Source organism: Gallus gallus, chromosome 1 (genome assembly GCF_016699485.2).
Source record: "Gallus gallus isolate bGalGal1 chromosome 1, bGalGal1.mat.broiler.GRCg7b, whole genome shotgun sequence".
Taxonomy (NCBI): domain Eukaryota; kingdom Metazoa; phylum Chordata; class Aves; order Galliformes; family Phasianidae; genus Gallus; species Gallus gallus.
This window is the reverse complement of record NC_052532.1, coordinates 122,038,363-122,062,471: the sequence shown is the minus strand read 5'-3', so window position 1 is coordinate 122,062,471 and position 24,109 is coordinate 122,038,363. Positions and strand designations below refer to the sequence as shown.

The following is a 24,109-nucleotide window of genomic DNA, read 5'->3' as shown; positions in this document are numbered from 1 at the left end:
CCAGCCACGTCTTTGTCTCCTTGAGCCTTATACACTTCCCAGGATGGATATTCCACAGCTTCTCTCATAGCATGGAACAGGCAGCCTGTTCCAGCACTGTAATACCCTCCTCACAAATAGCTTTACCTTTCCAGGTTCAGACTGACCCTCCCAAGCCTCAATCTGCTGCCACGTTACATATTTCAAACCAAATGCAGAACTTTGCACTTGTACATTTTCGCAAGGTTTCTGTCGGCCCAGTCCTCGAGTTTATTCATGTCCCTCTAGACTGAAGCTCTGCTGTTTGTTTTATCAATGCATCTGCTCCTTCTGATGCCACCACCACAAGGGTAGCTGGAGTTGACAGTCTATGCTTGATGTCTATCTGTGGGTACCTAATCTCCACCCAAGGTCTCTGGTTATTTCCTGTTGGAACTGCTCCCTCCTCCACGTGCCCAGGGAGGTAGTGGAGTCGCCGTCCCTGCATGTGTTCGAGAACCGTGTGGATGTGGCATTATGAGACGTGGTTAGTGGGCATGGTGTGATGGGTTGGTGGTTAGACTAGATGATCTTAGGGGCAGAGTAGCGAGATACAGTCACCTCCCTGTCCCTGATGGCCACACCTCCTCTGGTGGAGCCCAGGATACCATAGGAAGGCCAACGGTAACATGTAACACCAACATTTATTTTATATGTTGTTAGAGCATGGTGCTAAGACTGCCTGTTTGCACCCTGCCTCTTCTTAATTCTTCTGTGAAGTGCATGAGACATATCTGAGATTCTACATAAAATACATGGGCTGATGAAAGTGAAGGCTAGAGACAGGTGCGGAACAATGTTAATGTGTGCAGTGATATCCAAAGGGGAACCCAGGACAAGACAAAGTCATGATACGCTACTTGATAAAATACTACAGGGGATTCATTTATCTAACTTTAAGCACATGAATTAGCCATTCAGTGTAGAAATCAGCACTTTTTGAAGTTCCTGATATAGGCAGTGAAAGCAAGGATAAGATTTTTTTTCTTGGTTGCCTTCTTAATGCATTTTGGAAGCTCTGAACTTTGTAACAGTGCAAAATGATGAAATGCAGAAACTCTTCCATGAAGTAGAGTTCTAATTTTTGCTCAGCTCCACTCCTGGTTTCTCTTACTTTTGTATATGTTTGCATACATGAGCATATGCCTGCACGTGCACACATACATTTTAAAAAAATAAACTCCCAAAACTATTATATAAAATTATGTGACAGCATTTCATGACCCTTTTGGGTCCCTTCCAATTCAAGATATTCTATGCTGCCATTATGTCTGTGAAATACTCATTTGTAATAATAGTTACACTATAGTGCAAATAATAGTGAGTTATAATATACTGTAAATATAGTAAATTTACTACAGTAAGTATCTATGTAATTGTACAGTTCATATTTGTAATATGTCATATTTGTAACGCAGTATTTGGTATCATGGAGGCAATAGCTGACTTACTAATCATTTAGTATTAAGGAAATTTATTTCACGTTTCAATACGAACATAACACACTTATTTATTTATTTATTTATTTATTTATTTATTTATGAGGGCACGTACACTATTTGGTTTCCACAGTACTTGCCCAGCAACCAGTTAAAAAAAATAACTTATGGTACAGCCTTCTAACAAAGTTCCAGTGCTTGCTAGTCATCACTCAGTGTCCATTTTACATTGACACAGATTCCTGAAAGTGCAAAAACTGCTCTCAGTTCATACTAAACCGAGTTCATCACCAACATTCTTCTGGTGGCCTTTTTTTTTTTTTTTTTTTTTTCCTTACTCTCTATTAGATAGACTTCTGAGCTCTCCATCAGGCAAGATATTCCTCAGGGGCATCACAAGTATGTGAGTTACTCTCATTTGTCTTCAGCTATGTACAACTCTATACTTCCAAGATTTTCTATCTCATTACAGAGGAAACAAGGACAAATGGGATGCAGCACACCTATGAAAAGCACAGATAGTGTGTATTATGATGAATATAATTTATAGAAAAGCCACAGGACATAAAAGTCTTGCATTTTTGCATGTTTTCTAGTTACCACATAAACAGCAGATTAAGTTACCATTGCCCACCCAAAGTCATTGTGTCTGACGACATCCATAGTTTTTTGGTCCTTGGTAGACACCACAAGTAAAACAAAAAACAAAACAAAACAAAAACAAGCTAGCATGTCTTCTAAAAGGATGTTTGTGTCTCTTCAGATTGCTCAAAACCCTTGTTGCTTCTTCCATCTTCATCGTAAGGATTCACTTCACAGTTTGATCCTGCTTCATTCGCTCTCCCTCTTGCTTTCCTGTAAGGGAAATTCTTTTTATATTACAAGTCCCTCTGCTGTTCAAGTCCTTCTGGATCCTCAGAATAGGCTATTGTAAATAATACAATTCTTAACTGGGAATATTTATACCAAAAGTGATTTTGTGTTGGTTTTAAGGGGAACTGTAGCAAGCCAACTTACATTCTCAGAAATCCCATTAACGAAGAGACATAAAAAACAAACCCAAATACACTGGTGTTGATGCAATAATTTTTAAGAGAAATGGCATCCCTGGCAAACCCCCAACAAGATCTCTGAAGACTGCAGGTGCTGACGAATGTGGGCAAACTCTTCTGTTGAAGCAGACACTGTGCTCCAAGCAGGCTCTCCACGAGCCTTGCACCAGGGCTGGCAGAAGAATGGCTATGCCACAGCTCTGCAGCCACGGCCTGTTTAGCTGCCGTGGTTAAAGTGCTGATGAAAAGGAACTTGCATTAAGCTGCCAAAGCAGTTGTGTTCATCAGGGAGCTGAACCTTTAGCCATCACCACTTATGGGAAGAGGAGGGCTCATCTGTAAGCACCCTAATGCTTTAGCCATGGGTTCTTCTCCCAGCAGCCAAGATCATAGTATCAAAAATACCACTCACTTTCTTTTATCCCTCTGACCAGTGATGATCAAGACAATAACTCCAATGACAATCAGACTCATGACCACCCCAAACAGAATTAACCAGATGGTGACTGGTGGTTTGTAAGGTGTGGCCAGGGTTGGTACTATGCCATCAAACTCCAGCGTGTTGTCATCCAGTCTGAAAGCCTCACTGATTCGTCCCCGAGACATCCTGCCATCAAGAGCACATTAAAAGTTTATTTGGAGGAAATAAACATTTTTCAGTTCCTTTATAATTCTCCGGTATGCTAAGCTCCCACTGAACTGATCAGCTGATTGCAGGAGGTACTGCTAAGCCCCGTACTCCCTCTGTCACAGCTTGGTGGATAACAGACACGATAACTTAAGCCCTTAACCCGCTGCAGCTTAAGTAACATGTTCAGATACTGCCTAAGCTCTTAAAACCAGATCGAACAGCTTATCACAATGAGGCAAGCAGCTTTCTAATCTCATTCTTTATTTGTGCTTTGCTTCTCATTCTGTTTACCCATAACTAACTCAGTTATATGACAGAAAATCACAGCTTTGCCTTCTTCTTTACCTATTTCCATCCTACAGCCTTCCACAACCATGATCCATGATATTTCTTGCCCTGAACACTTTCCCCATTGTCTTTTCTGTGTCTTTCCCTGAACCTCTGCTTCTGTCAGTTCAGTCTGAACAATACTTCCCTGGTTGTACTCTCCTTTGATTCACTACTTCCTCTAACTACTTCTTCAATGCCATCTTACATTGTTGCTACTTTTAGATTTGTGCTCTCTTCTTTTCCCACTGTATTTTATCCATGACCAGCTGCAGTCTTGCAGTTTTACTTATCATTTTTACAGTAGTGACTTACAGTGGTGTCAAACTGTGCTATAAAAGAACTGTTCATTGACCCATAAGTGGGAACTAGCTCCTGCTCTGACCTCTTCATTTCGTTCTGATCAAATACATTTGGCTTTCTTTCTAATGCATCATTTTAGTCCTTGCTAACAATAAACTTTGCACTGATTTTTCAGTAACAAGAGGAAGAAACATTCATGCACTTGTGCATGCACACACCATTACCATGCCCCCTTATTTCAGAATATAGGATAGTTCCTGTTAGAATTTGAGCAATGACACTTCCTGGCAAAGTATGATGCAATTGCGTGTGTTATGGCAGTTTTACAAGCCCCTCGAAGCATTTTACATTGGCTTCTGTCCAAGATACCATCAGATAGATGGATTGTTTTTCTTCTGTCATAACAATTTCTCTCATCCTAATATTTCCATGCAAACTGCAGAACTGAATTTCTTATCTCACTTCCTATTTCTTCAGCCTTAAGCTCTGCTTTTCCTTCCACCCTTTCATACATTTTTTTTCCCCCAGAAATGAAAATCTCACCTGATGGCTTTTTCCACGTCAGCTCTGGGCACAATATCACTGACATTACCTGGCATGCTGACTGTAAGGTAGAAGGAGACCCTCTGCGTCTCTTCCCCAACGTGAATGTCTGTAACCCTGATTGAGAATCAGAAGATAAAGGTTTCTCCACTATTGAGATGACATTATCTTTAAATTCAGGTAAGGGAATGGTTGCATTAGGCAGGCAATGCTGGTCTGTGCCAAGTAAAGGCTTCCTAGTGACCTCAGCTTGGAATTGAAAACAATAATACTGTTATAATTTCATTTTCTATGTGCTAAGGAGTACCTTTAGATGGAAAGAGTCTACTCCATACCTGGGACAATCTTTGGCATAATTTCCCAAAGCACATAATCAGCTACAGAATAAGAATGTTTGGGCCTCTTGAGTGTTTGGGATGGGGCTTGCAAGTAAGGTGATGTATGGAATACTAAGTGTAAAATAATCTCATATTCTGCTAGGTATAGATCCTAGAAATTACATGACTAATGTTCTATACAGTAATAATGAATAGTTTAAGTAGATAGTACCTGAAAGTTTTTCAGGAAACTAAGAAAAAGGGTATTTTTTCTTACTTAAATCAGTCTCAGATGATAGATTTTATGTTTGTAAGCAAACCCAGATAAGATTCATAAGTCTGCATAGATTTCTAATGCATTATGTTCAACAAGCTTATCTTTCCTTGGCTCAGAACTTCTCAGATATACAATATCATAAATATATATTGTTAGAAATCTTTTCTAATCACTATCTCTTCCATGATATTCCTATATCTGCATTGTGCAGAAATTCTCAAGGCTCACTTCTCCATCTGATAAGCAGTCTAACTTCAGCAGGCTGTTTCTGAAGTTCACACTTCTCAGGAAGAGAAGGAACAGCACGTAACGAAGCAGGCACCTTGCCTTTTACAACCAGCTGATGTTTGACATTGTTGTTATCACCTTTCCTTTTTGTATTCAGCAGAAATAATAACTAATTCCACTAACTCATACTGCTACCAAGCCAGAAGCAATACAGACATAACTGGCAGGGGTAAGAAAACCACTCACTGGAAGTCAACATTTTGTTCCTTCTCCTTTGCAAAGTATTTCCTCATGGCATAGGCAATGGATGACTTGAACAAGAAGAGCTCACTTGCATCCCACACATACTGCAAAGACAGAACAAGAGATCATCAGAGGTGATAGTTGTACGGCAAGTTAGAAATAGTAATTGTAATGCTTGGCATGCACTTCTGTTTTATTGATTTGTGCCACGACAGCATTGTAGGAAGCTACTCAAACATTTTAGCTCCATTAATCTGGGCACTATGCAGAAGAATAAGCAAGAAGGCATCCCCCACTGCCACACAATCCATCACACTGTACCTCTGCAATTCCTGGTAGCTCTATGTGGGGTGCTGAAGCTGTTGCAGCCCAAGGCATCTCCCTGGGGCTAACCAATAATTACTGTGTACCTGAGTTGAAGTCTAATGATTTCATCTTTGATTTTAATGATTTTAATGACCTTGTTTTAGCCCTATCATTTCATTTGTAGATCTGTCCTTTTAAGGCAGAGGAACATCCTTTGAGTGCACAAGTATTGTGTGAAGGCAGCTCATCTATGTGCTTGACTAGTTGGGATTTTGAGGGTTTTTTTGGATGGCTTTTCTTTTGCTTACTTGTTTCCTTTTTTGGGGGGAGAAAGAGTGATGTTGTAAAAAGCCCTTCACATCAGCACTTCTACTGTTCTTTTTCCCTTGAGACGGAGAGGCAACATAAGAAATACCCTTTCTTTTTATGGGCTCTTCCCAGATGTTTTGTGACTCCAAAGTAACCCACAATGAGACACTGAAATCAAAACCTGCTTCTCTGCAGCAGGATCTGGGAGCTGCAAAGGGACACGAATCTCTGCAAGCACCAACAACTCAGCCCAGCCCACTGAGCAATGTCATGCATGCATGAAAGGAAAAATTCTGTTGAACTCTACAGTAAGTTTTTTTGTCCCTCAAAAGCCTGGATTTGATTGCATTGCAGGAATGTCTATAAACACTGTTAGTAATAGCCTTATACCATTCCTGATATTTTCTTGAGTGATATTCAAGAAGGTATGCTAGAAGCCTGCTCTGCTGTAATGTTGCTTTATAGAACCCAGGCACATTCTCCCTCCCTGCCCTCCTTCCAGCACAGAATGAGGACAGGAACACAGTGGAGGTGAGAACAGGAGGAGCCCACTGCTGCTGCTCTGGGCTGCATCGGGCCCCATGAAAAGCAACAGTTCGTTTTACCTCTTGTCCCCAACATTTAGGCTTCACAGTGGTTTTTGTTGTGGTTGCTGTTGTTGTTTATTTATTCATTTCCCATTTATTTATAAACTAGGAGATAACTGAGCTTGTTTCCACTACAGCTGCTTTCTGTACTTAGCAACAAAAGGCAATGAAGCTGTAGGGGTCTTATGGGGCGTGGCTGAGGGAACTGGGATTGTTCAGTCTGGAGAAGAGGAGGCTCAGGGGAGACCTCATTGCTCTCTACAACTCCTGAAAAGAGGCTGAGGTGAGGTGGGGGTCAGCCTCCCCAGTAACAGCAATAGGATGAGAGGGAATGGCCTCAAGTTGTGCCCGGAGAGGTCCAGGTTGGATATTAGGAAAAAATTCTTCTCAGAAAGAGTGGTGATGCATTGGCACAGGCTGCCCAGGGAGGTGGTGGAGTCACCAGTCCTGGAGGTGTTCAAGAACTATGTGGATGTGACTCTGAGGAGCATGATTAGTAGGCATGGTGTAATGGGTTGCTGGTTGGACTAGATGATCTTCGTGGTCTTTTCCAACCTTAACAGTTTGATGATTCTATGTGAGAAGTGACCACTCACAGGCTGTCCCTAGGCATCTCAAAAATCCTACCTGGTGCCCGTTGTTTGCCACAGAGGCTGCTTTGCTTTCAGAGTCAAACAATCTTCCTGTGTTCCCATGTGCAGCTTGAAAGGCAATGCACACCTGGCTTCTAATTCAAGAAGAGTTTTCCATGGAAAAATGCACCTACATTCCAGCAGAATGACTGCTTTCCATTTCAACATGCCATATGTAATGAGATCACACACATAACAGTCAGCCAGTGGGGAACTGTGAACCGGTGTCTGACGCCATGTTTGTTTTCAAATGGTGGTAAGGGATTCCCATTCATGAAATTTTTATTTTAGGTAAGATAGAGTGATTAAGCAAGGAACTTCTAACAGCTTTCCTTGGGAGGGCATTTGCACAACACCCAGCTACAGCAAAGCTGTGAGTGTTTCTGCTTCATCATCTACACTGGTAGTGCTCTGGCTGCGGTTTTAGCCTAAGAAAAATCAGCCTAAGAAAAATTAGCAGGGTAATTGCAGAAGAACAGTCTGGCACAAGGCTACCTGTGAGCCACAGTGCTTGATTCGACAGCACTTTGGGCTACTGAACCTTCCCTGCTGGTGCCATCTAGGGCAGTCTCTGGGAGCTGCAGGACTGCCTGGCGGAGATGCAGCTGCCCCTTATCCTACAGTAACTCATCGTACTCAGAATGTCTTCTGCTGTTCTAATCACAGGATTGTAGAATGAAGGTTGGAAAACAGTTGTAAGATAATCTAGTCCAACCAGCAACCCATCTTCATCATGCCCATGAACTATGTCCCTCAGTGCCACATACACACATCTCCTGAATGCCTCCAGGGACAGTGACTCCACTACTTCTTTCGATGGTGCAAGACACCTCCAAATATTTAAACAAACACTTGCACCATATTCCCAGCTTCTGTGCGCTGTGAACTATTAAAAGGGGCAAAGTAGAAAGCTCCCAGATGAGAAGGTTTCTCGCACAATGGTGATGGGGACTAGTTTTGAGAGGCAAATTCATGGCTTGCTCATCAGAGCTTAGGAACCTACTGACCATACAATAATTCAAATTAAGTAATCTGTATGAGATTGTTTTACAGCTGCTCAATTGCACAACAAAAGCTATGATGGCAAAAGGCAGGCATAAAAATGGTATTAAGCTAAACATTAACCGTAATGACTAATAAATGTGTTGTAATATGGAACCTATTCATGCTGCTGATATCAGTGTTGAATTGTATCTAACTCAACTCAGCGGTCTGGGAAGCAATAAAGCACCAATGGGACATGCGTGTGAGAGAGTGATAGAAGCAAGAGCATTAATTCCTATGAAAAATGAGCCCATGGTACTGCAGCCCTGCAAGTCCAATGGGCTCTGGCACATAGGTCTAAATGACCTGCTGATGACACACACACTCTTGGAAAATCACTAACAATCTACAAGGTGTACACAGCTATTAGCATGAGCAGGAGTCTGTGTTCTGAAGCCTCTCAGGCTGCCTCCATGAGACTGGCATCTTTCTTTTAGGAAAAAGAGCAAATTGTCAGCCAGGTGGCTGTGCTAAACAGATGGACCAAGCCAACACTCCGCTTAAAATCTTAAAACACCATCTTTTGTTTTGCTGAGTGTGTTTGGCTGCTGTTCAGTTTTATTGGTCCAACTGGTGTCATCAGGCAGAGCAGGAACGCTCATGGGAACAAAAGCCCTTTTCTTCCTGCACTGCCCAGCACAAATGGGCCCTACAGCAAACACGCAGAGATCCAGAAGTGTTGCAGCAGGAAAACGTTTGATAATATTCAGTGGAATTCAGCCTCTCTCTTTTAGCTCCGTATTTAATGTGAAGTAGCTACTTGAATTTAATTTCTGAAGGCAGCTACTGCAGCCATGATGGAAGAAACTAGGATAAAGTCTTTATTTTTACTTAGAGACACCAGCACAGCTGGGAAAAATATAGTGATTTTTAAGTACACAGTTCCATCTCTGCTAGCCACCAGGTAAGAAATGATTGGCATCTCGACAGAATAATTCAGCCCATCCAGTGATATGCATTCCTTAGCATGAGTGAGGCTGATCCCTGGAAGGTGCCTTCAGTTACTCTAGATACCGTGTGAATGATAAACCCAGACAAGACATCTTCTGTGTGATAACCCTTCATCTCTGCTGATGCCACTCTTCAGACACAAAACCAGCCCGACCCTGCCTCACTTCCTGGGAGCAGCCAGCACAGCACTTCTGTTGCCTAAGCCATACAAAGAGTGTCCCAGTACAAGTACACTTACCGCGTCATCTCCCAGCGCTGCTTTCAAACTGATGCGTACCTTGATGGCATTGTCAGAATCTGATTTAAAAAGAAAGAAGGACTGTGCCAGAGCTGCAGTGACATAAAGTTACTGGGAAATGAAGGGACAGCTTGACTTTCCTTGCAGCTTCACCTGCTTTCCCAGGCCAGCTTGGTGGGATTTATCTTGTTTCCCTTTATCCACCTCCACTGCCAGCATCCGCACCTGAGCCATCAGCTATGACATTGTTATGCCCTGCTTTGTAGTGGACAGAAAGAAAGAGTATGTCCAGAGGGCAGTCTTCTGGCCTTGTTCAGACATGTCCTGATGGAAATGACTCTTTTGCTCCAATGGAAGGAATCTGCAGCTCAGATGCAGGTGCTGGTGTTTGGCATGGTGAATCCCACCATGAGGGACAGGCTAAGGATTACAGGGCTCTCCAGTACTGCCAGTGATTGCAAGTAAACAGTGTGGATTGTTCAACACTGAACATCATCACAACAGGATGAAATTTTTCTTCTGTCTCTTCCTTTTCTTCCCCCTGAGTTCCCTTCTTTGAATAGCACAAGACAGCAAACAAATAGAACTAACTTTTCTGTACTGGTTTGCCTTTCCATGAGTGAAACTTACTGCTCAGTGTAATCTCCCATAACCCATCTCCATACAGAAAGGAGCCTTCAAGAGCTACTGAAAGACAGGGACTTTGCTGGTCAAGGGCTATGTGGACTAATGAACAACCTTAATTTACACACAAGAAATACATACATGGTGTCCAGTCTGTATTCCAGCCAATGGATCTGCCAGAATTGTTCTTTTGCAGCCAGTTAAATAAAGGCTCAAAGTAGTGGAGCAGGGGTGTAGCATTCATGTATTTCTCTCCTGTTGCACTTTCCAGTGCTTGAGTCCAGGGCTTTGATTTGCCTAATTCAAGCAATTGCCTGTGTAAATGGAAGGAGAGGTAATATATATTATTAACATGTTCTGTTTAGACCTCTAGCAAAACAATCTGCAATCAATATAAATGTTTTTATTAACAAAAATAAATTATTTTCTCATTAACAGGCAACTCAACCTTTGATGTTTGCATCCTCAGCTGATATAAATTTATTCAAATTGTCAACATGAACTGAGAAGACAAATGCTAAATTTTCAAGCAAAGTCAACCCTTGGTGTAACTTCACTGTCTCTGAAAGCTGTCAAGGTGACTTAGGCTTTGCTATGTCCTGCCTTACAAATGTGATAAACTGGCTTTGTTACCTCAAATTCCCACCAGCTGCTGTAGAATTGGTGATGTCACATTTGTGAAGAGGGCCAGTGTGGTTGGCCGCCTTGCAAAGTGCCTCCTGAAACTGGAACTGGTAAATCGTCCGAGTATAATACCTAAAGGAAAGCAGGGAGCATGAAGGCACATATTTTATTAGCAGTCTGTCATGGAAACCCTAAGCCCCCAGAATTTAGTGAGTCCAGCAGTGTCAGCTCCCTTTTCTGGCTTGGGAAACTTCACTGCAAGGAGGGAGGCAGCTAGTATTTACAGGCTGTGCTAACGATGGTGTAATAATCCAACATAGAAGAAATGCCCCTGCCTACGATGATTGTACTAGATGATCTTGGAGGTCTTTTCCAACCTTGGTGATTCTATGATTCTATAATTCAGGAGCAAGGAAAATTTTTAAGGCTCAGCTATCTGCTCTGACTGAGCATCCGGAGATGAGGTGGCTGGGGCACAAATGGACGTTCAGAGTTAGGTGCTTAATGGCTGCATGTGCATTGCCCAAGTGATGGTGGTACGGGGCATGTTGGATTCCAGGAGGCAGGAACATCGTAACGATGTGCTCCCAATGAAATGAGGGGTGCACAAATCTGCTCTAGTTGGCAAGAAGCCCAGCAGCTTCCTGGCCCATCAGAGACTGCCACTGAGAAGCCCATGATGTCCGCAGAAAATTTCCACTGAAACCAATAGCCTTCAGTAAAACAGTGTAAGATGGCATTGTAAGAATATACAGTAGATATTTTAGGTGATATATCTTATTCTGATAATGTATGTCTACCTTATGAATGAGTAATCATTAGCCACATGAAACAGTGCAGCAGGATCGCAGTACGTCTCATCGTGAGGGACTGGTTCGACAACACCAACTATTTCTCTCCTGGGGATGGAAGAAGGGAAAAAATACAGGATTTCCATTAATAGTTAATAAGAGCATAAGTATCTGATTCTGCTCTTCCCCTGTGTTGTTTGATACATACGGGCACCTCTCTGCCTTCCAAACACAAGAGGTACATACAGCTCTTGGTAACCTCAACCGCTCAACAGCTGGAGACCACAGAGAAGATGCTGCTTTGAAACTGATGGCACAAGGATAGTGCCTGTATTATAGCAAGGCATGCAGGGAGTAATTGGTGAAGTATGCTACAAGTATGCTACAAGGGTGTGAAGTATGCTACAAGACACAAATTTCAAGCACACATCATGCCCTGGGACATCCCAAGTTTGGACACTAACACTCGCAGTTTCACACTGGGTGAAAGCATATAGAGACTGTGTGGCCCAAGGGGGTATGACCTGCTGTCCCACTGGCCTGGAGAGGAGACTTATACTTTTTTCCTGAGAGCATGTTTCTGGATCAGGGTACTATGGCAACAAACTTATGCCCTAATTTCTGAAAACAGTAAAAAGCTTACATGGAAATATTTTTCATAAATCAGTATGACAAGGTCTTGTTCCAGCACAGAGCTCTGCAGTGTCACTACAACGGATGTGATAAGCTTCCCTGAGCACTGTGTCATTCTCCATTTCTCTGACATCTCTGCTACTTTTGAATAAATCAAAGCTGACTGATTTTTACAGTAGGTCAGAAGGATTGCTGACATCATGTTCTATCATGGAGTTTGTTTGATGATGGTGGCTTTGTGTTTGTATTCCTGTTAGAGAATACAACAGTAACTTTGAGTTACTCTGCGCCCATGTTAATCATCTAAGGAAATTACTCGAGCCTGAATGAAGCTACTTTTTCATCTTGAACTACAGAGTGGTGGAAATAGATTGGCTGGTGAGGATAATATGGAGAGGCTCCTCTGGCTGCTGCTTGCCAAGGGACCTGTATTTTCTTAACTGAGAAAGGTAGTAGTTAGCAGGAATATGAATACATAGGAGAGGAAAGAAGCAGTCTGGGTTCTTTTGGACAATTTACATCCAAAACCACTGTAAAGTGGAGAGAAAAAGTGAAGGAGAAAATCATGCCAACATATTTGTTAGACTGAGATCTGCATGCTTCTCAGGCTGGCAAGTGCGATGGAGTCCACCCTCCACTTGTCCTTAAGGGGTGAGGAACAAACCAGAGCATGCTTCAGTGAGACTCAGGGAAGGTCTGTGCTATGAAGATGCCCTGGGGCTCGCATCAAGGGGACAGCAGTGCTGATCCTGGGATTTGGAACATTCTGCGCAAAGGCCACAGGTTGTGTTTATCTGAGAAGCTGATGTTAGAAATGAGAAGAAAATCTGCTGGGAGGTAGGTAAGTTATCTGTAACTGAACTCAGGGCTAATGGGGATACTCTGTCTGCAACACCTCAGCTGCACCACACTGGGAATTTCTACCTGGCACCCTGCGGGGCTTTGCAGAAACACCCCAAGAAACAGCTTGTACCAGGGAACACAGGCATCTCCATACACAGAGGAACTAAGAACGGATGGTTTCCAAAGTTATTTGCAGAAAGTTCTCATTTCTCAAACTTACTTCATCTTCCACCACCGCTTCGTCCACTCCTGCTTTGTAATCTCACCATTAAACACCATCCACCTCCACTTCTCCAGCATGTAAGTAAAAGGCATTGTTCCAACAATTGTTAGTGCTTGTTTGAGCAGAAAGTTGATTTCAGTTTCTGAAGAGATAAGCAGTTAAGGTAATGGTTATGATAGCAGTTAGTATCTAATTAGGCACCTACAGTTCCTTCCTTTTATAGCTAATACTTACATCTGGTTTGAGTTACAGTTTTTCACTAAGGAAAAAGTGGAAGAAAGAATACTGCTGAAAAAACATGAGGAAAAAAATCACTTAAATTTTGTATATGATTCTGCATCTTATTTTTTTTCACCCCTACCTCTTCAATAACCTAACCCTTAGGCATTTACATGCTATTTTCCTTCAGTGAAAAACATCTCAGGGAATTCTAGGTTGAAGATTTTAGTACATCTCCATCCTTAGAATGTAATACTCAGAGAAGCGAAACAAACTGCACTGTAGTGATGGTTTACCTCACCTACATTGTCCACTCAGTATTCACATAAAGGGGTATGTAAATCTCAAGGCTTTAGCTTCACCTAATTTGCTAAATGAACACCTTCATAGAGAAAAGTATGGCTTTATATACCAAATTTTTCAAGAAAATAGTCTTCAAGAAATAGAAAAGATTCATTGGAGGGTCATCTAGATGGGCTGTGTAATCCCAGGAGTGTTTTTAGTTAAATACATATACATTTATTCACCTTCATCCTCTTGGAAAGTTGGCTCAAGGAGGTCGAGAGATTTCAGATGCTGTGGTGTTGCTGCAGAGAGTGACATGATTTCACCTACTGCTTCATGGAAGCCCTCATTGGCCCCATCTCGCAACAGGAAGGGCTGTACAGAGTACGCCATGTCGTACTCAATGTGACCCATCTCATGGTGTGCCGTCAGGAAGTCATCCATTGTAACCTTGGTGCACATCTTGATCCTGTGAGCCATAGAAAAGCATCTGTGGTTAGAGATGGTGCCCGGGTTGGCAGCTGCCTGAGCCCTGCCTGCATCCTGAGCAGCCCTAGTATGTTCCCTTGCAAGGCTGGGGCTTGGAGGAAAACCCTGCAAAACAGTTTCATTCATCTTGAAATTGCACTGGGAGCATGAGAAAATGTCTGTTTTATATGAAGCATCTGCTCCCTGAAACTTGGCGATAAGCTCACGGCATGAGTCAGAGCCAGCATCCATTTCTAAGCAGATGGTAGTGCCAAAAAACCCATGTGTCGGTCACTCCTGCCATTTCATCCTCATGCAGGTACCACTTAATAAAGGACAGAACTCGTCCCAGGAGACTTCACTGTGTGAGAATTTGCTCTCCCTCTCCTTTCCCAACTATTAAATAAACTGACGTTTTTTCATGAAGCTCTGGGAGTCTGCCTACCAGCTCTGATACATCTGCTAAATGCAGCTGGTGGCATCTCAGGGGGCTTTCCTTTGCTGCCCAGGGACCTGTGCCATTGCTGCAGAATGTGTACATGTCCATAAATCCCAGTGATACCAAAAAGAACCTACATTTATACTTACTCTTTAAGCCCCCAAACATAGTCATTACCTCTCTAATTCGTATAATAGTCACTGTTCTGCTCAAATTTGAGAATAGTCCTTAGATCTTCACAGGAAGAGATACACAGTAAGTTTTACAATCCCACAGGATCCCCCTTGTCCTTCATTTTCCCTTTATCAGTCAGAGTGATGAATATAGTGATGAATAAAGAAGAGTGAAATCTTAAAACAGCATGCTGCGCCTTTAGTGTGAAAATGAATGTTTGAGGAGATGCTACAAGAGTCACAGAGGCTGAAGTACCTGTAGTCATTCTTCCCCATATCCCATGCTGTAGGATGGCAGACAACCTTCCTGTTGTCGGTGGGCTCTGTGAGCATGGAGTTTGTCCAGAAGCCTTCAGTCATGTTGTAGAGACCAATGGAGGCGAAAAAAGCCTCAGCGGTTTTGAATATTTTCATTGCATCCCAGTTCTGAAACAGACAATGTCACATTTGGTCATTTCTTCTGCATGGAGCCTGTTCTCAAATGTTGACTTAAAGCAGCGCGGCTGACTTCACATTGGCCCCTCCGTGACTTCAGGTCATCACCCGACTTACTGCAAGTCAGGTGGCAGCGTCCGCTTTTGGCCACTTTTGTAAATTCTGCTGGGAACTGGAATTCAGCTATTTTCCCCACAAACAAAGTAGGCTTCTAAGCAATCGGAGTCAGCAGACAGCACTTGACCCAGACAAGAGAAGCCCTAAGTAATAGATAAGGCTGTGGAGACAATTAAAGGCTCAGCAACATGCCAGGTATGGGATCTGATTCTTCAGCCACTTCAGCAGGGGGCAACTTATTGGAAGCAGTGGAGCTGTGATCATAGCAAACGTGTGAGTGGAGGGCTCAGCCAGAACTTTAAACCTGGCAAATGCATCCGTATGAGTTGCCAGTGAGATGGTAACTGAATGTCCAGAATATTTTCAAATGCCTGCATTGACTGGGCTGAGTTTTCACAGAGATTTATGTGGCAGATGGCTAAGTTAGACACCAGTCCTAAATTAGGCACATCCACAAACAAAGATGAGCCCAGACTTTGTCCCTGCGGCTCTGTAAGCAATGCCTCCTTTCCTCACAGTGATGCTTCACAGTATGTAAATTTAAGACTACAGGGGGTGCAGTGCTAGAAAATATGGGTGAGATTGATGCATACTGCTTATGAATCAAATTTAGCTATCCACTCTTGCCGGTATAACATCTGAATGGAGCAGTTCCTATTGGTGGAAGGTAGATATCAGATAAATAATCACATTTCAAAAAACAAATTCCATTCAATTCCCTCTTTTTTATAAAAGCAGTAGGGTTCAGTACAGAGAGTTACCTTCACCCGTGTTCTCAGTCCGGCAAAAGAGTCATGGTTGTTAATACTGCACAACTCAAACACTGACCTTATGGTGCTATGCAGTTATCAGAAGATAAGAAGTAGGTAGCATTTCAGTTTCCTAGCTGCACCCAAATAAACAGGACTGGCAAAAAAATCCTGTGATATACAGATTATTTGATTATGGTAATAGTTTGCAAAGCTCCTATTTGATACCAGCCAGCTCCATGAGTCCTACAATATTTATATTTACAAAATGTATCTCTTAATGGATAAGTGTCTCAGGAAATAGACTCGGAGCTTAGATTAGGCCAGGTCAGAGAGACTGGAAAACAAAGAGAGGAGAATGGTTAAGGGAAAAGGTACAGTAGGAAAAGAATGAACACATTAAGGTGAAGAGCAGAAAGCAATTATTTGCTGATGGTGTGGCTGCTTTAGGACAGCTTTGGTTTTCTAGAGAGTGGCTGACATGTGTGTAACTTTTACTCCATCTAAATTCATAACATAACACATATTGAATAAAGACTTTATCATGTCTTACCTTTTGAGCCATTGCAGAAGTTACATCAATGTTTGGTTTTTCTGGATAGGGAACAGTCAAGTTATACAGATTTGTCCAAAATCTACCCCACATATCACCTTCAAAAGAGAAAAAAAACATAGAGGAACTTTACATAATTGTGTACTGTTCAAAGCTGTCAGACAATTCTATAAATTGTTCAATATTATAAACAGGAACGCTTATATGCCTACACAGATCTGATCCAGACACAAAGTAGAGGGAGTAGCACTGGGAAGTCATGTCAAAGTCCAATCAACAATCTTTTATTCCCCAAAATTAGCCATTCAGTGAGTGTACAATACAGTTCCAGGACTGATTACCTCCCTAAAGGTCTACTCAAAACTGAAACCCCACGTTGCTCGCCCATGTGATTGCCACTGTTGTGCTTGTATATATTACAGTTACAGCAGCTTGATGCTGCATGCTTCAAAAGCTAAGTCATGAAACGCCAATGCTAAGGACAAGATTTGAAAGAGGAAAAAATAAACCTCTCTGAAAGTCTCCAGTGCTGCTGAGGGGAGGGAAATGTTCCACTGCAGTGCTGGAGTTTCAGGTTGAGTTCCTACAGCTCCAGCAGGGATGGAGACACATGCCTTCCCACATGCCCCTGTTGCTGAGCACCTGTGCCATCTCTGCCAGGGATATCTCATTTCTCCTCTCCCCTTCTCTTATCTGTACCCTGTTTGTTAATATTAAACAGGCAGATTACTCTGTTCCCATGTGCCTTGAAGGTGGTCATCCCGCATACAAGGTCAGGCTTGTGCGAACTGGCCACGTTGTCGTACCCAGCAAGTGTGCAGGGAGGCATCCAGTGGGGTTGATGAGCTCAGAGCCATAGACTTGCTCCAAACGGTGCCTCACGTAGGCATGCAGATGCTGGTACAGAGGTTTTATCTGGAGGCAGAAGAGGAGGAAAAAGCAAATTAATTTTTCTTGGCTCTACCCAACTTGTCCCTCCTGAACAGGGAGCCTCAAAGGTATTTGATGGAATTCCCCCTACAGCTAAATGCACACCATGCTTGTGGCTGAGCTCTGTCCTCACCTTAGAGCTTAAGCACCAAGGCCATACTCTAGCCCCAGATGTCCTGCTCATCTGTAAGTAAGGGAGCATTTCTAGTTTTGGACATGGAGTGACTAGGCTGCTGTTTACCCTCACAGGGTCTACTTGGAAGAGAGATAAGGACCTGTGGCCTTTGGCAAGGTGTAACCTGTGGGACTAAAACAGCACCATCCCCACATGTGGTAACTGTCTGGGGACTGTGGGAAGGGGCACCCTTTAGAATTCCTTTTAGAGGCTGGTACAAAGTCTTCGCAATGAAAAGATCAAGAGGAAAAGGGGACTCCAGAAAAGGATACAAACCTATATGCTCTCTGCTTCTTTCTTTTGGGCTTGTCCTTGAATGGCTGCAGAGGTAAAAATGCCACTGATGACCCCCCAACAGCTGTCAACTCCATGTAGACTAAGACAGGCTAGTCTAGAGCAGGTCTATATTCTTCCTTCACAACATTAGCACATGACCCTACCATGACAAAGTACAGTCCAAGAGCCCCATAAGAGATTTTCCCTTCCCCTACCTGCTCAAATGTTTTCTCCACATCTTGAACCAGCTGGTCACGGCTGTATTTATACTCCTCTGGATAATCTGTTTCATAATTTGCTCTCCAGTAGTCTCCATAGTCAGAATAATCTGAAAAGCAGGAGGTGTCACCCCAGGACACAGCACAAAACACATCTCAGCCATCAGCAGCAGTGCAGTTCCCTGCTGACCCCATGCAGACCAACAACAGCCTTTCCCCAGAACTGAAGTAACACCAGGCTGGAAATTGAGCTTGCCCTCAAAGCACAACAGCACAGTTCTGGGAAAGGCAGTATCTATTGAAGGGCAATATTATGGCATTTGGGAAGAGTGCCAACGAAGACATTCCCCTTTTGTTCCAGGCTGGCAATGTAATTCTGATCTGCTCTTTGGCGCATGCCTGCATTGCATTTTATTTTGCATCGTGCACACTGAGAGCAAATATGTACAAAAAAAAAACCAAACCATCATCAATGTGTAAAATGATCTGGTTTGTAAATTCTGTGCAAATGGTGCAAGATTAAACTCAAGAGAAGCCAGGAAAAAAAGAAGAAAAATGCAACTCACTATTAAGCCTTGCAGCCTCATTTTTAAGTTCAACATACTCTTCATATAATGGTCTCATCATCCTGCCAACATCAGCTCTCCAGCCTTCCCAGGCCCACAGTCGCTCATGATAGTCTATGCTATTGGCCATAATATCATCCAGACCTGTCAGAATAACAACAAAAAAGTAAGTACCAGGCCTTGAAAAAGCAGAATCTCTTTATTTTTCTTTCACAGCAGGCAAATGAGCCAAAGCAAAAGAAATGCCATGAGCTAAGAAGATAACATTTTGTGTTTGATGTATTAAAAAATCCCATTATTTTATTGCATCCTTTTTGATTTAAGGTTTTCCCTTTCTTATCTTTAAGAGACACAGAACAGACCATGAGTCAGTTAAATCAGCCATGCTCTCCCCCTGCTTCCCCATGACTTGGTAGTGTTCCTGGGACTGGCCTCTCCCTGCTGCCACCCCTCTTCTGATGCAGCCCAGGATGCAGTTGGACTTCTGGGCTGTAAGAGCACACTGCTGGCTCATGTCCAGCTTCTCGTCCATCAAGATCCCCAAGGTCCCTGAACTGCAAGCTGCAATGAAACTCTAAGTTTTAGATAGCAGGCTATAACTATGGGTATATCTGGGGAAACTGTTTTCTCACAGTTAGGAGGCTCTCGTGGATTCCCCTCACTTTTTCAACTCACACTACAAAGGGTACCACAGGAACACTTGTTAATGTCACACCTGGCTCCAGCACCAAACAGTCGAACGGTTCAGTGGCTTTGCAGACAACCCCAGTGCTGTAGATGGTACTCATTGAGTTCATCACAGAGTTCAGCTGCAAATTAGATGTGAGATATCCCATTAGAAACACACACTGTGCAAAATAACAGCCAGTTATGGTGATTTCTTAAGAGCTCTATTCAACACTTCACTCACCACCTTAACACTTCAGCCTGTATCTAAGCTCAGTAGAGATTAATGAAAGAATTTGCCTGAACATATTACTGAAGGAGGGTCTAACTGGAAGACACAGATAATCTCTTGGATATATGACGTAATCTACAGGTCCTTAATATCCATTCAGCAGAGCTCTGCATTTAATGAACTTGAACTGTCAATAGACAGATGCAATAAAGCAATAAAGTTTAGCAACACGCTCCCATGAACATGGATCTATCTATAGCCTCCTCATGGTTTGAAGCAACAGCAAGAAATGCCTCTTCTATGCAGGCAGCCGGGCTGAGCTCATTGAATTGCATCCACGCACACACCTGCTCGAAGCCCACCACTGAGAAGCTGCTGCCCAGATCTTGGGTCAGCTGAAGGCCAGATGCATCTGGAATCATTCAGCTCAGAAACCCTTTCTTTTTTTTTTTTTTTTAATGTTTTCAAGCTTTTGTGTCTCATGAAAAACACATACTACCTTTATCTTTTCCTTTAGGACTAGTTTTTTCCTCCATTTAAGCTTTAAACCAAAACCATTTATAGCTGTCAGTGGGAGGAGTCACTGATGGCTAGCTCCAACTTTATCACAGTCAGCATTAAAAAGAATGAGGATCCCAAGAAATTTTTGTGTCAGTGAAAAATATTTAAATACAGAACCCTATCAGACTGAAGAAAGTCACTTTTCATGCAAAAATCAATCATTTCAGCCAAAAGACTATTTACCTAGGAACCTGGATGTGTCTAAATGTAGAGGATACTGAAGAAAATACCTCCTCAAGAGAGACAGCACTACTGTTAGTGCACTGCTGTGCTCCAAAATAAATACATATTTCTATGAACCTTCAGCATTCCCAGCAAGGCAATCTGTCTTTCCAGAGACACATCTCATTTGGACCAGACAGAAAGCCCAGCCAGTCTGCTGCATTTGATGCATTGTGGCTAACTCTGCTGATCTTAGCCAAAAAATCTCAGTATGCTTCCACAGAACCACAGAACATAGCATACCCCAAGTCAGAAGGGACCCACAAGGATCATCAAGTCTAACTCCTGGCTCCTCAATAAGGAGGAATGTAGGATTCCCTATCTCAGTGCTATCTTACAGTGTGATCTTCAGCTGTAAGGTGCCAACTCAACCCTTGAGTGTGTTATAGATTCCTTTTGAGTCTGTGGAACTCACTGCATTGTTCACTGCAATTCCCCATACAGTTGCTATCATAAACGTGTTTTATGTGAAGTCTTCAGTGAAAATTCAAACCTCATTCTGAATCTTGCTAAATGTTGGCCTCAGCACCTTGCTGAAGAAAGGCTCTGTCTGCCTCCACCTGCCTGATTCACTGAGCGTCCTTTCACCCACCTCCACCTGCTTATTACCCTCGCTATGCACATAGCTGCGCACTCAGCACGGGTCCTCCTTTCCCATATGACTAATCCGGCCACTTGTGCAAGGGCAACTCTGAGGCGGGTGCAAGTTTGCAATTTATTGCATGGATAACACGACAAACTGCTGACATGAGTGGGAAGCAACTTCTAAGGCAGACACCCCTTGTATTTCTAAGGTCACTTGGTGCAGGTACGTGCTCCTGTAAAAAGCACAATCCCAAGCCAAGCGGGGTGGTGACAGCTCCATACCCTTGCACTTGTAGCACAAAAGAGCTATGCTCAGCAACTTACTTACCCTGCTGTATTTTTCCGGTGACAGAACAGAGGATCCCCTGTCCTGCAGAGACTGGATCTGGAGCCTGGTGACAGCATCCTGGATGTTAGCTAGTGAGAAGCGGCTAGCGTTCCTGGAGGCCTCCTCATAAAATGCTGCCCACTTGGCACCTGCCTCACTCTGCAAGGGGTTCAAACAAACACTGTGTTACTCCACTGAGAGTGCAGCAGGTTGGAAGGGACCTCAAGCCCACCCAGTCCCAACCTCTGCCGTGGGCAGGGCTGCCCCCCACCAGCTCAGGCTGCCCAGGGCCCCATCCAACCTGGCCTTGAGCGCCTCCAGGGATGGGGCACCACAGCTTCTCTGGGCAGCCTGTGTCAGTTGCAATTACATATGCATGAAACTCCAAATGTCAGTGCACAAAGCAACAACCATATGAATATTACTTAGTCTTGACACCATCTTTAAAAGATCCCTCTTCTTTTTTTTTTTCTTTTGTCTTTTTTCAAATATGTTTGTACAGGGAGATTAGCACATCAGCACCTGTCCAAAATGGCAACAGGATCAGTACTAATTAACCTCAGCCCTTGGGATAGTTTAATTAATTGTGCACATGACAACTTCCTGGGCTGTGGAGAGGGTGCTTGTAAAAACTGTTACATCTTGCTGCTGAAGGACGCAATAAATGCACAGTGAGACCAAGGCTTTCTTGAGGGCAGTGACCAGGTTGCCCAGCCCTGTGCTTCAGGGCAGCAGCAGACATATGATGCCCACACAGCCCCTAGCAATCTTTCCGAACACTCCTCCCTCACAAGAGCAAAGCAAACAGGTCTGCCCATTTCTCAGGAGCTTGCAAAACTGGGCAAGAACTTGATGAGGACCCAGAGGAAGAGCATTACTGTGCAAATCCCCAACTGGGGAAGGAGAGGTGTGCTAGAGGCAGCAGGGCAGGAGAGGGGTTCTGTGGTTACAGAAGCATTAAGCTTGCAGTCTGTTTTTTCCCCAATTAAAGAAACTGGTTGATAAGTCAGAGAAACAGTTATGACTTCTGTGGCCCAATTTAGAAGGAAAATGGAAGGCAAGGAGTCAAAAGGGACAGGATTCATTAACTCTGCTCCTCCCACACAAAGGGAGAATGGGAAGCAGTGGGTTTATTACCAGCACTACCAAAGAGATCAAGCGAGAGAAAATATCCTCTCTGAGCACTGGACTAATTGGTTCTTATTGCTGGTATCTCCTCACGTATTTTATTACCATCTCATTAATGCTGAAAGTGCTATATGGTTCTTTCATTTTACGTGTTTGGAAACGTTACAGTTTAAGTACCTGGTGCCTTGGAAAGCATTCCAGATTGACAATGATTAGCCATTAGGATTTCTTCCAGCAACCAGTCTCCTTGCTTTAATTAAGAAATACTATAATTAAACCATGTTTTAATTAAGCTATAAGACAAAGTGGAAGGCTTATGCCATTGCACCAAAGTAGACATAGGATATTCAGCTTCATTTTTATGCTCTGAATTGTTTTTCTCTAAGACTTGAGTTAACCTTAAAAGGCACGTAGCTACAAATCTCTAGGTGCTTTTGTTCAGTTTTAATGGCTCCAAGGTTATGAGATGCAAGGCTGCAGCATGGAAGTATCAGCAACTAGTCAGAGTATGGCTGACTGCTCTTGCAAACACAAGCACTTGCCAAGAGACCCAGTTAATTGGGGCAGCAAGATGTTGATGCTGGAAAGCAGGACAAGCTGCCTGAAATATCTTGCAAGTACAAATACTATGGTCCTTCCTTGAGATATAAATTCACTTTCACATCAGTGTTCTAGACCACCATACTACAAATTCCAATGTTGGTTTTTTGGGAATCTGATCTCACTTCATTTTTCCCAGCTTAATACCTCCAGCCAATCTCTTAACAGCTAGAGTTATGAGATGAATTTTCTGGGAAGGTCTCCTAATGTGTAAAAGATACAGAACGCTCTACAAGATCACCAGCAAACATTTAACAAAACGTTTGCATTCAGAAAACGTATGGTGACCTGCTCAGAAACACCATTCTGGGTGAGCTTGGAACAGCAGTGAATGTGGAGGAAGGTCTCTCTCCACCCAGCTGATTCTGGGGCCAAGCATTCAGCACTCCCTTGTCTTTTCCTGCCTCTCACTGGGGTGACTCGAAGTGATGGCTCCAGCCAACTCTGTGCAGTGTGTGGGCAGCCCAGGCACCAGCCTCAGGCTGTAGGAGCTGTCAGAGGCCTGGGCACTCCAGTGAAACATTGCTGTGGTAATGCGAGCCTCTACAGCAGAACCCAAATTTATGTCCACCTTAGTGGAACCAAAACAAACTGGAAAGTAACCACTGGATTCCTAAAACACTGGTAAAACCCAAGGAATGGAGCACTTACCATTTTCCTGGCTGTCTCCTCAGTTATGTTGGTGTTGTAGTTCCACGAGGCAAGTGAGTTTTCATAGCTGATGTCTTCTGCTCTCACATTGAACTCTGCCAGAAATGTTTGGGCTTCCTGTGTGACGTCCTGAGGGGTCACAACAGCGCTCAGACCACAGAGAAGCCAGAAGTGAAGCAACATATTCACAAGTGGACTGAGAACCTCTGGATGAAGTAGGTTTCCTCAGGTGAGCTTCTCTGCCTTCTTCTCATCAGCCTTTATGCATAGCAAGTGTGAGCTAAAGAGGCTGAACCCAGTTTTCCAGGCCTTTTATAGGTTTTATCCATTGTAGGAAAGAAAGGTAAAAG

The 24,109-nt window shown here is 43.2% G+C and overlaps 1 protein-coding gene across 2 annotated transcripts; it reads right to left on the bottom strand.

The window, feature by feature from the left end:
• Positions 1 to 1,527: 1,527 nt before the first annotated feature.
• ACE2 (angiotensin I converting enzyme 2) lies at positions 1,528 to 24,047 on the bottom strand. 2 transcript variants are annotated; one of them, XM_416822.7, is made up of 18 exons: positions 23,760 to 24,047; positions 21,381 to 21,539; positions 19,502 to 19,595; positions 18,787 to 18,930; positions 18,218 to 18,330; positions 17,428 to 17,536; positions 16,622 to 16,719; positions 15,024 to 15,193; positions 13,930 to 14,156; positions 13,181 to 13,325; positions 11,494 to 11,592; positions 10,703 to 10,825; positions 10,211 to 10,383; positions 9,446 to 9,504; positions 5,382 to 5,482; positions 4,314 to 4,430; positions 2,922 to 3,116; positions 1,528 to 2,312 (listed from the first exon to the last, which is right to left on the bottom strand). In XM_416822.7, exons 1-18 carry the CDS (start codon positions 23,940 to 23,942, stop codon positions 2,195 to 2,197), a joined length of 2,427 nt encoding a protein of 808 aa, XP_416822.3. In that variant the 5' UTR covers positions 23,943 to 24,047; the 3' UTR covers positions 1,528 to 2,194. The 2 variants fall into 2 exon arrangements, with proteins under 2 accessions (XP_416822.3, XP_040559294.1); XM_040703360.2 differs by lacking the exons at positions 18,218 to 18,330; positions 18,787 to 18,930; positions 19,502 to 19,595; positions 21,381 to 21,539; positions 23,760 to 24,047 and having other exon boundaries at positions 17,352 to 17,489.
• Between the last annotated feature and the right edge of the window lie 62 nt (positions 24,048 to 24,109).